Source organism: Pholis gunnellus (assembly GCF_910591455.1).
Source record: "Pholis gunnellus genome assembly, chromosome: 14".
Classification (NCBI taxonomy): domain Eukaryota; kingdom Metazoa; phylum Chordata; class Actinopteri; order Perciformes; family Pholidae; genus Pholis; species Pholis gunnellus.
In genome coordinates this window covers 7,540,392-7,559,212 of record NC_136541.1, presented here as the reverse complement: position 1 = coordinate 7,559,212, position 18,821 = coordinate 7,540,392, and the positions used below count along the sequence as shown (strand labels likewise).

The 18,821-nt window shown below is 39.8% G+C and overlaps 1 protein-coding gene across 1 annotated transcript in view; it reads right to left on the bottom strand.

The window, feature by feature from the left end:
- Positions 1-18,821, bottom strand: part of LOC306706034 (dynein axonemal heavy chain 8-like) — a gene marked incomplete at both ends in the record, with an annotated part of 33,279 nt that overhangs the window by 2,752 nt on the left and 11,706 nt on the right. The window contains 56 exons of the mRNA XM_079172945.1: positions 139-294; positions 445-597; positions 700-773; positions 902-1,104; positions 1,196-1,311; positions 1,393-1,514; positions 1,604-1,794; positions 2,099-2,351; positions 2,460-2,565; positions 2,848-3,030; positions 3,118-3,273; positions 3,357-3,512; positions 3,606-3,777; positions 3,947-4,074; positions 4,167-4,304; positions 4,442-4,657; positions 4,907-5,074; positions 5,163-5,339; positions 5,656-5,759; positions 5,862-5,980; positions 6,109-6,335; positions 6,523-6,687; positions 7,178-7,331; positions 8,099-8,229; positions 8,312-8,434; positions 8,529-8,721; positions 8,808-8,971; positions 9,060-9,169; positions 9,257-9,470; positions 9,559-9,681; positions 9,774-9,908; positions 10,014-10,156; positions 10,273-10,504; positions 10,605-10,745; positions 10,840-11,081; positions 11,385-11,631; positions 12,128-12,289; positions 12,383-12,517; positions 12,605-12,712; positions 12,796-12,882; positions 12,985-13,172; positions 13,242-13,420; positions 13,523-13,695; positions 13,804-14,028; positions 14,520-14,681; positions 14,895-14,999; positions 15,153-15,255; positions 15,429-15,592; positions 15,680-15,833; positions 16,083-16,282; positions 16,394-16,634; positions 16,919-17,056; positions 17,190-17,290; positions 17,922-17,984; positions 18,078-18,191; positions 18,284-18,388. Of these exons, the coding sequence (XP_079029071.1) occupies positions 139-294; positions 445-597; positions 700-773; positions 902-1,104; positions 1,196-1,311; positions 1,393-1,514; positions 1,604-1,794; positions 2,099-2,351; positions 2,460-2,565; positions 2,848-3,030; positions 3,118-3,273; positions 3,357-3,512; positions 3,606-3,777; positions 3,947-4,074; positions 4,167-4,304; positions 4,442-4,657; positions 4,907-5,074; positions 5,163-5,339; positions 5,656-5,759; positions 5,862-5,980; positions 6,109-6,335; positions 6,523-6,687; positions 7,178-7,331; positions 8,099-8,229; positions 8,312-8,434; positions 8,529-8,721; positions 8,808-8,971; positions 9,060-9,169; positions 9,257-9,470; positions 9,559-9,681; positions 9,774-9,908; positions 10,014-10,156; positions 10,273-10,504; positions 10,605-10,745; positions 10,840-11,081; positions 11,385-11,631; positions 12,128-12,289; positions 12,383-12,517; positions 12,605-12,712; positions 12,796-12,882; positions 12,985-13,172; positions 13,242-13,420; positions 13,523-13,695; positions 13,804-14,028; positions 14,520-14,681; positions 14,895-14,999; positions 15,153-15,255; positions 15,429-15,592; positions 15,680-15,833; positions 16,083-16,282; positions 16,394-16,634; positions 16,919-17,056; positions 17,190-17,290; positions 17,922-17,984; positions 18,078-18,191; positions 18,284-18,388 (8,742 nt within the window). The remainder of the gene's footprint in view (positions 1-138; positions 295-444; positions 598-699; positions 774-901; positions 1,105-1,195; positions 1,312-1,392; positions 1,515-1,603; positions 1,795-2,098; positions 2,352-2,459; positions 2,566-2,847; positions 3,031-3,117; positions 3,274-3,356; positions 3,513-3,605; positions 3,778-3,946; positions 4,075-4,166; positions 4,305-4,441; positions 4,658-4,906; positions 5,075-5,162; positions 5,340-5,655; positions 5,760-5,861; positions 5,981-6,108; positions 6,336-6,522; positions 6,688-7,177; positions 7,332-8,098; positions 8,230-8,311; positions 8,435-8,528; positions 8,722-8,807; positions 8,972-9,059; positions 9,170-9,256; positions 9,471-9,558; positions 9,682-9,773; positions 9,909-10,013; positions 10,157-10,272; positions 10,505-10,604; positions 10,746-10,839; positions 11,082-11,384; positions 11,632-12,127; positions 12,290-12,382; positions 12,518-12,604; positions 12,713-12,795; positions 12,883-12,984; positions 13,173-13,241; positions 13,421-13,522; positions 13,696-13,803; positions 14,029-14,519; positions 14,682-14,894; positions 15,000-15,152; positions 15,256-15,428; positions 15,593-15,679; positions 15,834-16,082; positions 16,283-16,393; positions 16,635-16,918; positions 17,057-17,189; positions 17,291-17,921; positions 17,985-18,077; positions 18,192-18,283; positions 18,389-18,821) is intronic.

Below are 18,821 nucleotides of genomic sequence, written 5' to 3'. Positions count from 1 at the left end.
TTTCTCTTTCCAAAATAACAATGAAAAGATAAGAATGATCATATTACATAGGACTATGTGAAGATTCCCTTTAGATTTCACTTCACTACATATTTCCTTATCGGCTCCTCTGTCTAATTCCTGACGAATGCACAGTACCTGCACAGCGGTGTGGAGAAAGGCCACACTGTACAGCAGAGGCTTCCACATGGGCAGGTTACTGACTTCCAACTGGTTTTGTGAAATTCCAGCAAATGTTCGTTTCAAGCCGGCACGCACTCCCTGGGGTGGATCGTTGGTAAACTTGATCGAGGACTAGAGGTAAAGGGGTGAGAGAACAACTTGCTCTAAGTATGTACAAGTACTGCATAATGCACACAGTATTTGTAAAGGTTATCTCGGGCTATAAAGTAATACATGAGGCAAGAATTTCACAACACCGTACATAGCTTTGTGAAGTGTCACCTGTAGGAGTGTGATGGAGAATCGATCGTGTGGTTCTGTGGTGATCCACACCCTGACAGTATCATGCATGGTCTCTGCAGTTGAGATAGTTTCGAGCAACTCATCCATAAACTCCAGACCCAGGTGGCAATTTTGCAGAAGGACCCAGCCTCCCTTAACATATCCAGACACAGTGTACAGATCAGGTTAAACGGTCAGCCATCACTTTAAAAGTACTCATCCTTACAACATAATGGTTCATTAACTTTTACACACCTCTATTATTGATGTCTGAAGAAGCTTCCTTGCATGCACCTCCTGCCCTTGCCCCATGGATATAGCTCCGCATTCTATAAGACACAACCCAATGTAGTGAGATCACTACATGTAGCACAATTCATGACATGCAGCATGATTCTCAAGAGTTAAGAGGAGAAGCTTGTAAAAGTGTTAAGTGTTATAGAGCAGTAAAGCTCACCAAGATTAAGTTTCTTAGCAAGTGCTTCAATTTGGTCCGTGGGATCTGAACCCATAGAAAGGAAGCAAATTAGAGGGGTGCGAGGATCACTCTCCTCCCATGTGCCGTGGAGGCTCAAGATGACCGGCTCAGCAAACATCTCGCCCAAGGATTCTCCTACATACTTTCTGGCCTGAGACAAGGTACGGTCAGGGCACCAAGACCTATGAAGGAATTAGCCTGTAAGAATAGTGTACTAAACATCATATTGTCTATTTGAACACATAAGCAACATGACTAGCAGCAGGATCCAACCTTATAAACAAAAGTTTAAGGAAGACATCGAGGGAGTTGTATCCATCTGGGATGACACCTTCCTCTGGTGCATCAAGATTGAGCCATGCTTTCCAGAGTTTGCCATTTTCCGATACCTACAAAATATGTAATTTGCAGCTCTGTGAGGACACTTTTAGAGGGGACTCAGATGTATGATCAATGGAACTTAAGCTCACCTTGGCTAGGATGTTGGTGAACTGTGGCAATTTGCTGAGTTCCACCAAATTTAGCCACACCATATCCAGGATCCAACTGAAAGGTTTTGCGGGGCAGGTCTTTAGGTCAAGAGCAGCGCCACCTATTTGTATATTCAAAGGAGTTATAATGTCATAAGGTGCCATAACACAAAGGTGCATTCAGTTTTCCCGGCAGTGATGATTATCTTACCTCTAATAAGTATTTGAAACTTCTCATGCTCTATTTTGTTATTCTGCAAGTCAATCTTGAGAGCCAGCAAGAGTGTGAACATGAACTTGTGGTTTTCATATAAGCCTCTCACTGTGTATCTGAACACCTCATAGGTCAGAGATTGAATGATGTTTGCAATTCGCTTTTGAGTTTTAGGCGACTTCTCAGCCCTGCAAAAGAATATTCATGAGAGTAACAACAGTAAACCGGAGAGACAGAGAGTGTGCAACAAGTTGTCTCTATATGACAAAATGTTATTTTCTACACCTTGAAGTTCATTACAGCACCTACAGCCTGGCCGCTTACCACCTTTTTTAAATTGACTCTTTTTTTCTCTTGTTCGTTAGAGTAATACATGGCTGGGTTTACCGCTGAGTTATTTGCAACAGTGTGAAATATAAGGTGCATGGGGCTCAAAACAAGTGCCAAGATTGTTCAGACATACTTCTTAAAAAGGTTTTGGTGAAACCATACCTTTCCAGTGACAGGTCGAAGACTTTGAGGAACTGACCGAGGGAGGTCTGGTACATGACATTGACCATGCTCATCTCTGTGATGAGGAAGTAAAGGGTGCTGCCTCGGGAGGCAACAGGACGATATTCGGCTTGAGCTAGATTGATCTTCAACTCTGCATCTGCTGCAACACTGAGCTTCATACTAACTTCAGCTGCAGTTTGCTTAGTTGTGCTCAGGATGTCGATCATGGAGTCATCATCAACCAAGGAACCTTTAATCACACAAACAAAGACATTTTTTTATTTTTAGAAATACCAAATTACATTACCACTATGGCTTTAAAGAAACTAGCATTAACCGACACCAGTAACTGTTGTACCTTTTGTGCTGCTGAGTTTGTACAGCAGGTTGTCTTCCAACTCCTTCATTCTTCTCTTATTGGCAGTTACATCCTCAATTAGTTTCAATCTTTCTGCCTCTAGTTCCTGTTAAAAGATGGTTAATGATCACATCTTATTAGTGCAAGTAAAAATAACGAGTGAACCAACACATGATCAATATTAAATGCTCAGAAATGTAGTAACAACGCAATATAAGCTAAAACATTGATTCAGCTAGCCTTACACAACTGCCCCATCATGCCCCTAAAAAACCTTCTGCTGGATCATTGCCTGAAGTTCTTACTACTGTTTTATTAATTAGCACTAATAAAAAATACTCAAAGGAAGGAAAACATGTTTTGTACAACATAGAAAATGAATACTGACATATTTCTCTCTGAGGATGACACGACCAAGCAGCTGGTTCTCCAGGCCCTTCATGTTTACTGTGAAATCAATGATGGATGTCTTGGCACTGACTTCTGGGGTGTACGCTGGATTAGGCAGTTTGGTGGTTATATAGAGCTGGAAGCCCTCCATCACGTTTATCTCTTTGTCTCCCACTTTAACCTACACAAGACACATCCAAGATTTAGAAGAGGACACATTGTAGTTGTATTGCTAATTTCCAGTGGGAATGGCAGCTATATACATTACCTTGAAACTGGTCCCAGATTTAATAAAGTTCTTCTCAAGGACATTGTCCAGGGCAGGGTCTAGTTCCTCACATACGTCTTCAATAAGCAGTGGGCATCCCAAAGAAAGAGAGTCTTCCAAATGAGAGCGAAAGAACTTGTGGTTGAGTGATGTCACCTGAAAGAAAGATCACTGATTAGTTCCGTACCATGTACAACCAAAACAACTCATTTGTGTTGTACTGCACTTGTACTATGTACTTGGAGATCATTAGCCTTTTCTTTTTCCTTAATCCAAGCCTTTCCCTGAGTCTGGGGATCGATGAGGAGGGGATATCTTGTTGCTTTTGTGACAATGATGCCATTCTGCACAGACAAATCATCTCCTGGGAGTCCTTGAAGGTTCCACTCGCTTACCTTAAACAAAAACAGGAGTGTGTTTCATCACACGTATAACTCTTTGTGCAGCTAGTAATGATGTAAAATAAAAACAACTTTATGTTATGTTACAGTGGGAGGGTCCGCGAGGTCAGAAATGAGGTTGAGATTTTCTGTAAAAGGGATTTTATGCTTCCTGAGCTCCTTCTCCCAGATGTCCTTCAACAACATGACCCGGTAATTCTGGTTGAATGGCCCACAGTAAGACAAGAAGCCAGTAAGCTGGAGCACATCCCCCACAAGTCTGCCAAGAAGAACAGAAAAAAAACGACCTCATTTAAAGTCTCTTATGATCAATAAATAGCAAATATCACTTGAAAAAAACAGCCCTAATTGTAATAATACTACATGTCCCCCCTGTCCATTGAGAATATAATTTTTCAATATTAAATTAGGTTTTCTTTGTAACCTACCTGTTGATCTGTGATTTAAATTGTTTGCTTTGCTCTATCCAGCGAACTTTCTCTTCACTAAGTCCATCAATAAGTGCAGATGCAGCCTGCATTTTATTCCTGCACGCCTCAGCATCATTCAACAAGTCCTGAAAAAGGCAATATTTTAAGTGATCCACAATTTCAATTTTTAGCTTGAATAAATACAATATTAAAACTGTTTTATAAGGTTAAACCACACCTGTTTCTCTTTCATGGCAGCATCACATTTGGCCTTGACTTTGTCAAACTCTGCTTGCTTTTCAGCCAGCTGAGCCTCAGCTGCGCCTAGCTCATTATTAGCCCCTATTAGCCGTCTTCCCTGAATAAGCAGCTTAGCCTGCACACAGAAAAAGGACATTAAAGTTCACAAAACCAAAATCAAAGAAGTATCATTATTATAATAAGTCATTAGTCAATTACGTCAGACCTGCATTGCATAAAATGGTGAGCTGCCATGATGAAGATCAACTTTACCTTGAGTGGCAGCACTTCTTTGTTGATGCCAAAGAATGTGGCCATAGCCTGGGTCCATGCTGCCAGACCAGCAACATTACCGCATACTTTCTTGGCATTTTCAAATGTGTAATCCTCCATGTCAAAGTAAGGCTGCAGCAGTTCTACGTGTTCCTCATTAATGTTGTCTTTTTGGAACTGCTGGAGGGACGCTAAAAAACCAGTGCCACTGATGAGCTAAAGAGTAGACAAGGGAAATTAGACAAAACAGAGACATAAGTAACTTCACAATATTGATTACTTTTTGTAAGTTGTTATTTTTATCAACACTACAGAACATACTGGAACTTAAATTCCACAGTCATCTCTCTTAATGAGTTTACAGAAAGTGCTTACAATGTGCAGGTTACGAGTAACTAGAGCACCGTTAGCACTAATAAAATTAAAATAAAGAACTGAATCTGAAATAGAAATATTTTGTACTACCTTCAGAGCTTCTCCCCATGACGGCTTAATACAATTTCGTTCTGGATCCATAGAGACAGGGTCCAACCTCCTCTGGAACAACAGCAGGCAGCAGTCCATAATCCTCATAATCAGATGTGGAGGCTTGGCTAATTTCCTCACGGTGGCAATGTCAGCAGGCTTGATTGTCTGTAACATTTTGTAATTATATTATGTAGTGCACACTATTTATGGTGTAAATACATTATTATGCTCAGAAAAGTCACACAAATCTCACATTTAGTGCAGCTAAAGCGTCTTCTATAGCTGGCCTGGCAGCCTCAAGCTTTTCCTCGGCAACAGCTTTCTCTGTCTCAATTCCGTCAACAATTTTCTGGGCTTTATCCTTCACAACCTGGACCTCGTTCTTTACTATGGTAGCTGCTTCAGCAGTGACTGTCACCTCTGCCACCACCTATGGGAATGCAACAAGAAATGTATGGCATTAATAAATTTGATCCCATAAATACCAAAGGCTGTTGACCTTTCAGTCAGTTTTCAAAACCCGGGGTAGATATTCATTCTACAATGACAAATAACTGTATAACTTCCTTTGACTGATTCATTTACATAATCGATTGTGTAAATTTCCCCTCCCATGACCAATGTGTGTCATACTTGCTCCAACCTTTTATGCTTGCTTTTATGTCATTTAGTAGATTCAAGAAAAGTTACACATTACTTTCAACTTATCCATCCATCCAACTCTTGAGATGTATTATTTACTGTACCGTGTCAGCTTTGATTGATGCTATTGCAAGTTCTCTTTCTTTGATTACAAGATCTTTGGATAGTTGCGCCACAGACGTACTAGCCTCCATCAGTTTGTCCAACCCTAGAAATTGGTACGATCTTTTAAAATCCAAATTCTGAGTAGGCCTTACAAAGTTTTCCATACATGTCATCTTTATAGCATCTTTATCTGAATCTTTCTTACCAATATTCATGCGCTCTGCTAGTGTGTTGATAAAGTTGTGCTTTTCAGAGTACAGTGTTTTGTATCCATTTACAAAAGAGAGGTAGGATTTAGGGGTGACAAAGGTTCTTCTTCGAAACCTGAAAGATAAACAGCGTACAATTTTCAGTTCATGTAAAGTATGTCTCTGCACTAAAATCTTGAGAATATCTGGATATTAATCATAAAAATGTAACGGTGTGTGCCTAGATATGATTGTGTGTTTTACCTTTCGAAGTAGCTTTCACAGGTATTAGATACTTTGTCATGATATGTACCCATGGAGGTCACCACAGAAGCCTTCACTTCTGCGGTGCAAACCATTGGAAACTCCGACAGGAAATAGTTGGACACAGCCACCAGAGCCTCATTGGGCCAAGGGGTGAACCAATCCATGGTGCAGCCAGAAATTAACCCCGGAAACTTCAAGGATCTGGAACGAAACTTCTGCCCCGCCTGTCAAGGAGAGCAGATAATGTAATTCAAATGTGAATATTCACTCATGCTGGGGCAACCTAGTAAGTTCATGTTTAATGCAACAATTGGCATGCATGAAACAGAACAAATACAGAGCAATATAAAGTAAATAAAGTATCTTCAGGTTACTGCTTTTGTGTAACAGATGTACACAGTTTCAACCTACCGGTGAGAAACAAAGAACTACATGCAGATTCTTTCTGGACCGGGATATGAAGTAGTCATAAAGATTGTCAAAGGTTGGTGGAACACGAGGAAACTCCTTTTTCATTACAGCGATCAGGTTCTGGGTGATCTCTTGCATCTCCTCTTTAGCAAAAAGGTTGGACACCTGCACACAGATGATTGACAGTGAAGTAATTAGGACCAGTAAAAGCTTTCCTTTGAGAACTATTTTGTGTGATGTAGGAATGATTTACTGTATCAATGAGAATAAATAGTAAACTTTACAACTCTCTATATAGTATGACAACTGTAAAGTAAGGAATCTCTGTCTGTCTGTATGTGGGTGTATCCTTCGCATATCTCAAGAACCGTTCATCCGATCTTCTTAACATTGTCTTACATTGTATTGCTGTGTTGTCGAATTTGGTCACGCAATACGTACAATACTTATAAACTTTGAATTAAAAAGTGAGCAGCACCCTGCATGTTATCCAGCATGTTGTCAGCAGCAGGTAGACAGCAGCTCATTGAATTTACGTCACTTAACAAACCAAGTAGCAACACGACAGGCCAAGCAATGGTTCCATTCTGAACAGGCACGTTTTGAACGGGCACTGCACTAGTAATGTCTAAGGTTTCACTGTTGAAGTCCTCACCTCTCCGGAAGAAAGAACATTGTTGATGTACTCAAGAAAGGCTTCTTCTTTTATTTCATTGTCTGTAAAGATGAAGGTGATGCCTTTTCCCTCAGCGCCAGCTATCTTGTACAACAGTTTCAGGTCATCCATGAAATTACTTACGTTGTATGATCTGATGAAGAAACAAAGTATGTCCGGTATTTCCTCCTGTAGGTGTTAATGTGTAAAAACTGAAAGGTGCACAATTCTGGACACCTGGATACCAACCGGACATCGTGAGATACTTTTCTAGTGCTTTTAACAAAGAAGGTCTCGTGCCATCTTAAAATCTTCCTGTTTCTAATAAAAATGGTCTTGCCATGAACAAAAATGTAAATAACATTAGCTCTGGTCCAAAATATCACATACCAAAACAATCATGAATAATATGTGTTAAAGGGTTGCATTTATTGGACAATGTAGGCCTGAAGTGATGAATGAATGTGTTCATTGCTACCAAGTGGAATTTTCCAATTCATTCAACTTTAAAAAAAGTAATTCAAATTACAAAAGTAACAGTCATTTGGTTAATAACATGTCGCTTAGTAACATTTTACAATATATAAATAAACATGTGAAGATAGGGGTCAAGGGGAATTATGTGGTATAGTAAAAACAATGTTTTGTAGTGTAATTAAAATGGTAAGAACAATTTTCTCCAGATTAACATAAATTATCTGAATGCTTTATTTTACCAATGGAATTGTATAAATGAATTAAAATTGTTAATTATAATTGAGATATAATATTTCATTACGGGTAGCCTTTATACAAACATAGAAATATTAAAAACTACATAGAGACTTTTTACCTTATTTACCCCCTTATCCTGTTGCTTCATGGCTATCTTCTTCCAAATTGCTTAACAAATGCTGACAGTTTTCTTTCTCCCTTTTTTACCTTGTCAATGTGATCTGGAAGATGCTGTATCCAGCTATGTATGAGGCCAGGCGAGTCAAGCTCTGTTTCCCTGATCCTCCCACTCCCACAAGCAGGGCATTGCCATTGTCAGTTCGAATGATTCTTGAGATCTATACAAAGGCAAATCTCAAATAAATAATGTACGGCGTACGTTACAGGATATTCATCGGTTAGATTGGCTTCTAGTCTGACCTTGACAAGATGAGTCATGGCATCTGTGAAGAAAACCAGATCTAGAGTGGAGCCTCTTATGAACTCATTGTGCTGGGTCTGATACATTAACAGCTTTTCTGATAAGAACTCCAAATTTGGCACCTGGAGGAACATCAGTTTGCTTAGATTTTGGTGACAGTTTTTTTTACATCAATAGTACAGATATCATATAATGGTCTAAATACCAAGTTCCTACCAGTTCATAAATTTTGGGAGCATCAAAACAGGCATCATCGTCTTCTTCTCCAGTGGGCTCGGGAGCATCGCGCAGGAAGTCCACAAAGTATGGCTCAGGATGAAGTTCTGGGATGAGGCTGGGGTCAACATGCTCTTTAATCACACGGGTTACAGCCTTCTCAAACCACTCTCTGTCCTCAGAGCATACACACCTATAGATAAACATTGCTTCAGTATGCTTTTTGCTGTGCCATTTTGTTGTACTTAAAAGGGGATTCACTGTATGTAAGCACTGCACCTGTCAGCAATCACCCTTGTACATTCACTTTTGAAAAGTGCCAAGAGAGTAGGAATGTCATTACACTCGTTGGCCTTAATGTTTAACATTCCTTGCCAGATCCTCGACAAGTCTCTCAAATTGAAGATGTAGTGGAACTTGGATGGTGTAGGAAGCATTTTTATCTTTAATGAGAAATCATCAAATCAGGTCATGTCTTCATTAATAAATGAATACCTATAATCAATGTCGCATAATCTTTTAAGTGATTACCTTTGTCCACTGCCATACAATCCTCCCAGCAGACACAAGACACTTCACCATATCTGAAATATCAAGCTTGAAATTCCTGCATGCATGGAAATATCCACAGCCGATTACCCCTGCAGAGAAAGAGCATGAAAAAATTATTGAAATGTTTCGTATATCCTAAAGTAAGGCGAAAAATGAATCATTTTCGAGACAGTTACCAAAGATCTTATCAATGGATGTGTTGGCTGGCAGAGTACAGTTTAGGACTGTAAACTGTCTCTTCAGTCTTTGTGGGATGTCGTTTCTGCCACCACCAGGATGAATCATGGCAGCCAGAATCTGTACGTCCATTATTGTGCTAAAGTCTCCTGGTTTGTCCAGGTTGTACATGCCTTTCATTTCCATCATCTGGCGTACGATCTCATTCGTAATCTAGTTGGATAGTCACATACAATAGTTACTCAGACTGAACATGAATTAGTGAATATATATACATAAAAAAAACCAGCTGTATAAACACCTGATCTCCCCATTCATTGACAATGGGCATGTTGATATCATCAATGAAGACTGTCAAATTGCGTCCCCCTGGGGGTCCATAGGTGCTGCCAATCCTCTTCTCAATGTAGCTTTCCACTGTTCGCTGTAATGAAAAATTTAAAAAAAGCTTTCGGAAACCAAAAAAGATTGAGAACTGTACAAAGCCATGCAAAGAGAACATAATAAATATTCTACCTGAAACATCAGGGGTTCCGTTGCAGATGAGAAGTTTAGGGACTTCGACAGGTCCGTCTCGGGATCGTATTTTTTTGTGTAGCCTTTTATCATCACAGTCTTAGCTGTCCCTTGTTCACCAATAAGCAGTACGGCCTATACAATTGCAATATTCATCTTTCAGACATACCTTAAAGCAAAAACAGTAAATACATTTTATAAGTAAAAATACTTCTGTTAGTTTAAAAGAGACTAGATCACCTTGCGTTGTTTGGCAATAGTCTCCAGCAAGAAAGAGGTTCTTGTGTTATCCACGTTTGGCACAAGAATGGAGGCGTAGTCTGGCACAAGATCAGTAGGATAGACATACTCCCCCACATGGTTATTCCAATGACACCATTCACCTGAAACAGAAGTTGTCAAAGTCGTAGACCCAGGATAAAACAGTCCTTCAAACACTCATTGTGAGGCTAGATCAAGACAGCAAAGAGGTGGCATTTATTGTATAATATGACTGTACCGTTTGGGTTGACCATGTACTCAAATATAGTCTCTCCTGGCTGTGATTCAGGCACATCAATGCGACTCTTATGAGCTCTGATGTACTCCTGTAATTTGTCTCTATCCTCCAACTCCAAAAGGGCTCCCAGGCTCCACAACAGACAGAAGACAAAGAGGCGTTCAAGGTGTTTGCTACCGGTTAAGCCTCCTGCCTCCTTGGTTGGGATAAGGCCCTCCATCAGATTCACTGACTGAGGGTGGATCATATTCGGATAATTCAGTGTTTCATGAAACAAGGTTAGAGCCATCATCTAATTTCTGTTTGTCTTCAGCATTTTTCTGCATACATACCTGCATTATGTAGTTGCATTCCAGAAGCTCCATTTTGGGTTTAAGATTCTGCTTCATATACAAGTAAGCATCCTCAAATATCTTTTTGTATAAACCTATAATGCTTTCCGCCTCGATTGCACTGCGCTTGTGAGCCCATCCCTACAACACAAAGTCCATGTTCTACCGAAGCACTTCATTGTGAAGTTTATTTTCTGCAAAAACTGAATTCTTTGATTATTTCATAAAACTGTACCTGAAGTATGGGTTGCCAGCTAAGAGCCGAGGAGCTCATGAAGACCATACCCACCCGAGACACAGTAGCAGGGGAGGCATTATCCATGTTGTGCACCTCAAACACCAGCTTGCAGGTTGGAGACATGGTGATGCGGTCACCATTAGCCAGGGTCAGTGTTTTGTTATCATCAAGCACAGAGTTGAGGTTCTCAATCCATATGGCGTCCACAGGGCCATCAAGCACAATCCATATGAACTCCCCTGAAATGGAAAAACTCTTAAAACCATCATAATTCAAACCTTAAATTCTCAAACTATCTCTTCCACATTTTCATTTACTCATTCTGTAGTTCTGTCTCAAGGACAGACCATGTTTAGGTGGTGTGACCAACATTTTCATGTGTGCTGCTAAAGCAAAACCACTAAATTGTATTAATCTTACTTTGTGATCTTCTACAATATTGTGTTTTGTGTGGTGCAATATTCTTTTTTTATATAAGGGCAATTTGTGACATACATTGAGAAGTATCAGTTTGAATGTGCACTTAACTTTGTGTTACAAACCTTTCTTGGCTTTAAGTGTCCTCCTCCACAGAGTGGAGAAGATCCCATCAGTCCAATCATTGGTGGCTGCATCAAGACGACCGAACATCTGTGGTGCAGTGATTGCTTTGGGGTTCATTCGCATCTCCCTGTGTGGGGCTCCACATTCACTCATAGCTCGCATGAGCAGGTTGATGACTGTGGTCTTCCCAGCTCCACTCGGGCCCAAAGTCATCAGGCCATGGCGCACTCTTGAAGTCTCATAAAGCTGATAGTGAAAGTAACATTATCATATCAGCGACGTATAATCCAAACAATAACTTTATAACACACAAAACACAAAAGGAGTTTAAAGTTATTGTGAGGAACTTTTAACGTGTTTTAAATCAGTCTCAATTAAATACCGATGCCTCTATATGGACAACATAAGTAAACGGGATATTTAGCGAGAAGACTGTCTTCTATACAGTTATTCTCAATACTTGTCATCAGTGCCACCGAGTCAGATTCCGTGATAAATCAGACGAAATCATGCAGGTTCACCAGAAACTCAGTTCAGACTCCAGCTTTACCCCGCTGGGAGAACCAGAACAAAGGTCTGCGCCTAGCAGACTGTCAGACGCCTGCTGCAATAAAATGAGAAGTTTTCTAAATCTGGTTCTCGGAAACTCGACCATTTTCGTCCACTGGGACCGCCAAAACCAAATCAAAAGGAAAGTTCCTTGTAGTGACATTAACATCCAGACAAGGAGGTTTTGAGGTACCTGAACCAGTTTGAGGTTCCATGGTGGGTGGTTGACAATACCAGCTAGCTCAACTTGATTGGCCACAGCAGCTTGAAGTTCAACATATGTGCTCCCATCCAGCTGGATACCAGGGAATAGGTCATTGATTAGGCTGAGGAATAGGGGCTCATCCTCATCCACCTGAAAGACACAGAAAGATTCACATATACAGTCACTACTGACACAGTACTATGCCTCCAAAATATATTAAATTATGCATGGTAGAGAACATACTAATTTAGAAAGATTCATGTCTCGCAGCACTCTCATGACAGTGCTCGACTCTGAGTCATCAGGCCGTGCTCTCTTATTGGCCCCAAGTGTTCTTAACACGGACAGAATGTTCCTCAGGCCAAAGTCATAGTGAACCTGACAAAAAGCAGAGGCTTTGTGTCAGTAGGTCAATACAATAATCATACAAAAATAGTAATTAAGCACAGGCCAAATGCTTCTCACCTGTTTTGTAAGTTGTTCTTCACACAATTTATAGAGGACGAAGAATTTCTGGGCTAACATGACATTGTCATTGAATCCACAACTGGCTAGTTTGACTCTCATGATGATCTGCCAAAGAAAACACCGGAGAAGTGAACGTGTGTCAAGACTAGGAAAAATATTGCTTTCTAGCTTAAGTAGCCGTTACCCACCTGCCGGTCAGGCACCATCATTGAAACTGTCCTGAATTGCACTTTTAGGTTCTCAGGAAGTTCCTGACGACCTGCATATCCAGGGTTCTAAACATGGAAAGACGACAAGTTACTGATTGTCAGCATTTGTGCATATACAGTGTATATTTACTGTTTCTTATGAGCTTTCTGTGCATTTGTGTATCCTACCATAGTGATAAATATGCCGAACTCTGGATTCAGATTCACACAGTCTCCATCAGTAAAGATAAAAGAGCTTTTGTGTTTTTTGCGTGCAATCAGAACAATGGAGATCTGCTGAGCAGCAACAGAAAGCACTGGCAGGTCGATTCTGTTGAACTCATCAAAGCAGCCCCAGGACCCTGACTGAGCAAGGCCTGAAAACGAATGCATCATGAGAAAACTGAAGTTATACATCACACTGCTTGATGTTTTGCCCTGAATACCTTTGTATATCCTGCCAAGTCCTCTGAAGTCCATCTGATCCGAGCAGTTGAACACCACCACATACTTGCCGAGGCAACGACCCATGTCTTTAGTGGTTTCAGTCTTCCCAGTGCCGGCTGGCCCTGCAGGGGCTCCTCCCATGCTCATACCCAGAGCCTGGGCCAGTGTGATGTAACACCTGTTGATAAAACGCAGTTCTCCGATTTAACTTTGAAACAAAACACGATTTGAAAAGTTAATTCGATGATTAAATAACCCAATCAAATTCATCTTCTCTTGCCTGTCAGTGAGAGGAGTGATGACCAGGCGGTCGGTGCAGCCTAGGAACTCATTCTGATAAATGAAGTTCACATTAGTAATTGACACAATGACCTTATCCAGGTCATCTTTGTAGTAAAATCTGCTCTGCTTCAGCCATTCAAAGTCACTGATAGATTTGATACGCTTTTTTACCTGAGGACAAAGAAAGATATTAATCTAAATGTGTTACATAAATGACAATAACAGCCAGTTAATAATATAATAGGATCCATGACAAGTACGATTTTTTAGAGAACCTACTAGGTCATTAAATATATCACTCTGGTGCACATGGATTGTGACGAGCGTCTCATATTTGACTCTGTCAAATTTACTCAGGTCATGGGTGGTTTGTTTAATGAGTGCCTTGAGGAGATTCAGGAATTTCTTTTTGACAAGAGGCATGATCTCCCGGTCATCTTCAGCATTTCTTAGTGCCTCTTCTGCATCTCTTGTCCAAAGCATCTGGATCCCCAGCAAGCCAATCTAAAAGATTAAAAGCAAAGGACGCAGGAAAAAATATATACATTAGATGCGGTGCCATCCTGTACTTGAAAACAACTAAATAACTACCGATGTCGCCAGTCTTTCTTTATACCTCTCAACACCACATGAGTATTCATGTTTGTTATTTTTACAAACTTTTCACACAAAGTAAATCCAAGAATACAAAAAAATGGACCCTTGCTATCATTTGTTAGGCTAAGATTTTAGGTGATCACCATGTAGTAGTTACGAAGAATACGAATGAGCTTTTCCTAAAATGTGTATTGAGGATTTTCTAGTCACACCTTAGTGAGTACAGTGTTTAAATCTTCTGTTGTGGAAGCATCTACGAGAAGCTACGGTCAGAAGGTAAAGAGTTCTTGTCATGATTCTAATTTGTTGTGTTGACCTGTTATCTAATACAAAGGTATTTGTGTGCCACTAGCATGACAACTGTAATGTATTCAACATTTCCACAGCTGCCTTCTGACCTGTGCTTGGAACTTGTCGAGGAAAAGGAGAAGATCGAACTCTTCATCGTTGATCTCCAGATCTGAAGCTTTGATAACAGAGTGCAATGAAGCCTGCTGTTGTGACAACAGCTTCCCGAGCCAGAGCTCCACTGCTCCCTGTGCCATGACAGGACTGTCCAGCTGAAACCACAAACACACAACAAAGTGCATTTACTCAAGTACAATTTTAAGGTACTTTAGTCCCCCCCCCCCCCCCCCCCCATATTTTCTCTCCTACACTGCATTACAAGTTATTTTATAGCTTCATATTTCACAAACAAAACACATGACACATGTACACACGATGCTATATGACACAACAAAGTGCTTTACATTAAGAGTAACATTACATACCAGTAGTTTCTCTCCCTCTTGTGAAATAACAGCCAACATCTTGTCGTAGTCAGTTGCATGAAACTCCACCTCGTTAATATTGTCAAACACTCCGAGAAGATGTGACTGAAAAAATGATTGCAGCTCAAATTAGTCTTACCATATTTTTTACCACACAAGTTTGAGAAATCATGAGTATATGAGTGGGACCAAAAACACAACCTCCTTGGCAGAGGTATTTTTCCACATATTTTTTAAAGTGACAATCAATGTTCTAACCTGAATTGTGTGAGAATCACTGGCTTGTCCAAGGATTTCCAAAAGGGCCGGATCAGACACAAAGAAAAGCCGTGGGAAGAGGAGCCTCTTTTTCTCAAGGTACCTGTCAGATCACATCATCTCCAGTTAACACATCGCCTCTATCAACTGTAGCAAAGCATTTGCAAGACTTGAGGATAACCAACAAGTTAGCAATACATAGAAGGGTTTTCAGTCAAATGTTTTTAACCCCGCTGATGTTTCTAACAAAAAGTAAGGAACTCCAAAAAGTTTTACCCTGCAAGAGATTTTTGACAAAATTCCAGCTGTTTCTGAAGATCTGGTAGGAGCTGTGTCAGAGTTGAATCGCCCACACAACACTCCACCACGTTTGGGACTTTTTGGGCTCGCTGCATGATCGTAATCCAGGACATGTCAATGTTCTGAAAACGCTTTGATTCCTACATTGGGAAATATTAAGTATTTTACAAAGGAAGAGCTCACCTTTGTAATTTTCGATCTATATAGATACGACATATTTACTATACCTGTGGCAGGTCTTTTGCTATGTCACCCCCAACAAACACAGCCTCCAAATAGATCCACAGGTTTTGCACAACAATCCACTGTTCAATGACATCAGATGATGTTGAAAGGTTTGACAACCAGTCCTGGATCTCTGCTTTGTAGAAGGCACTGTACCTATAAAAGACAGACACGGACAGGAGTTTCTTACAACAGCACAAGACATTGTATAGACACTATAACTGAAAGGATACCTTGAATAAATAGAACCAAATGTATATGCATCAATTCTTTATTTCCCTTTCTGAATCATCAGTTTTAGTCTTTTCTTTTCATGGCCTCAATCTTTTTCCTACTTGGTGTTAAATACTGATTTTGGTCAAGATGTTGAAATCTTATTTCGAGTCAGAGTTTGCTCTGTTGTACCTGTTGCTGAACAGTGATCCCAGCACCATCAGACTATCCTCCAGGATGGTTAGGATCTCTGTTGTGTCTGCCCCTTTCAGCATCAGTTCACCTCTGTCCTTGAATGTCATCAAGCTCAGGTTCTGGCTGGACCACACTTCTTTCACTTGTGACAACTTGGCCTCAATATCCTTCTCCTTCACAGCTGAAATGCAGATGTCCTACAAATGCAAAAAGCCAATCTTAGGAGGGTGAAGAACATAATAAACTACAAATATTGCAATTTGAGATTAGGGCAGGTTGCAACCACAGTATCCAAACTGCCAACAAACCTCGATATCGTCCTTGTACTTCAACAGAGGTGCTTCCATGACATTCTGCAGTTTAAAGTTATTGGACTCCACTTCAAATGGGTGCCCAGTCAGGTCTGTGACCCTGTCCCAGTGTCTCTTCATCACAGACTTGTTTGCCATCAACTCCATCAGAGGGCATGACTCACTGAAATCATCAATCGTCTTCTTCAGGTCTTCGAAGGCCTGCCAGTTCTTCAGTCCTTTGGGTAGCTTTCGGCACCTAGACATAGGGATAATCATTGATGTACATGTCTGAAGAAATAAACAAACAAAGCTTTCGTTTCCACTACGTATATTTAAACACTTTCATCTATTTACAGCAATTAAAGATACACTACTTGTATTATTCTGGGCAAGATGATTGTATTATGTACTATGAAGTTTTCATAATGGCACATGCCTACCTAAAAGAAAAGATGTTCTCCAACATATAAAAAATAAAGAAATGACAGTGCATTGTAAATTGGTTGTATATTTCAGGTTTAACATAAATACTTGGATTACCTGTTCTGAAATTCCAAAAGTTCTCCATTGATTTTCTCAATATCCACATCTGTCCATAGAATGCCATAGTACCCACTGATCTTACTCATAACTGCATCATATAGGCTGTAGAGTTTCAGTAGCAGGTCGAGCTCTTTTCTAAGGTAATCAGAGGAAATTGTATATCTATTAGTCTAAATACATTATAAAATACCACAAAGATTATCACTACAACCAAGAATTGTCATTGTTCTGGTAATGTAGGGTAAGCCTTTGTAGAGTGGTAACCCACTTTTTCTTGTGTAGACAGTCATAATCTGTGATTGGCAAGCCAAGAAGCTGCTCCCCAATAGTATATGTGGTGAAATTTCTCCACAGTTCTTCAAATTGAACCTGAAAAAGATTTCAAAAATAGTTGAATACAATTTTAATCTTGGAAAACCAGGATGCTGATATAGTTTTGTATTTTATTTAGCAGAATAAACCCTTAAAACAAACAATACAATTAACCAAAATGAATGCATTGTAATGCCCTTCTCACTTATCACCTCTGATACTTTAGCATTGAAGTCCTTGGTTTGGGGTCTTATGAGTTGATACACTGAACTTCATAAAGTTCAAAGACAACACTTCATCCACTGTATCAGACAAGCTAAGTTATAAATACTCTTTCAAAGTGGCTGCCCTTGGAGGTGGGGTACAGCACGTAGCTGGTAGAAAGAGTAAGTAAGTAGTCTTTGGTACAAAAGACTGCTATTTGTAGCCCTTATGGGTGCTTTCTCTATCTCACTTGTTAAATCTCTCTATCTCATGTTAAATTAGACATTTGTCTTTTTCACATCTAAGTGACTTGGTCTTAAACATTGAAGTCTGTTTTAAAGTGGAGGATCTAAAGACATTACACAGATTTTACTATTTCAATCAATCTTAACCTCGATTGAAAAGTCTTTTCCATTTGTTTAAATGCTTTTCATGCATCATTGACCAGTATATAGAATGGTATAAAACAATTTGATGGTGTTACTTGACAGGTCTGGAGTCTGAGGCTGGCTTCTTGGGGAGCTATTCCATCAGCCATGGGGCCTTCCTAAAAACAAGACCGTATAAACTGAGTAATTGAAATTAATCGATAAAAAACGTACTAATACTGACAAGACTTAAAGTTTCACAGATTACTTACTGAATCATATTGTTCCATAAAAGTGCCAACATCATTTTGGAAAATGGCAACACACTTCAGAAGGTTTCCTTTGAACTCGGGCTGCATACGAACAAGCTCATCTTGCACTGATTTCTGGGAAAGTCAGGAATAAAAAACAAAATCTTTAAAGTTAGAGAAGAACACATTCTAAAATACCAAAGTATGAATGAAGTGATTATACTTACAGCTTTAGACTGAAGCTTTGTGAAGAAATGTCTCAGATTGTGTCTCTCCTCTGCTTCTTTTTTGGTCACCGTTGCTTCATATCTATTCAAAATGTCATACGCTTCCTGTAAAATATAACATCAACACATGAATCCAAACTGCAAGGCTAACCTATGAAGGAAAAATTATGTATGACTTAAAATAGATAATGACAGATAGTATGACCACACAAATTCAAGATTGAGCACGAGAACCATACATTTGATGGTGATGGAAATCACAATCTCCACAAATAGTCTCTGATACTTTTCACTGATAATGCCTCATAGATGTACTCAGTTCATTGTGTATTTCTTGTCTTACAGAGTGCCAGTTACCCTTGTCATTACCTTTCTTTCTTTCTTAACACAAGTTTTCACCAAGTTTTGCCTGTAATCCAAGTCTGGAAACTTTACAAAAGTTAAATTTCTTTCTGTGGATGCCATTTAGTTAAAAAAAAAGTACGAAAACAAAGTGCCGTTTGGCAAAAGAACTTTCCAGAGTTGTATCAGAAACTGC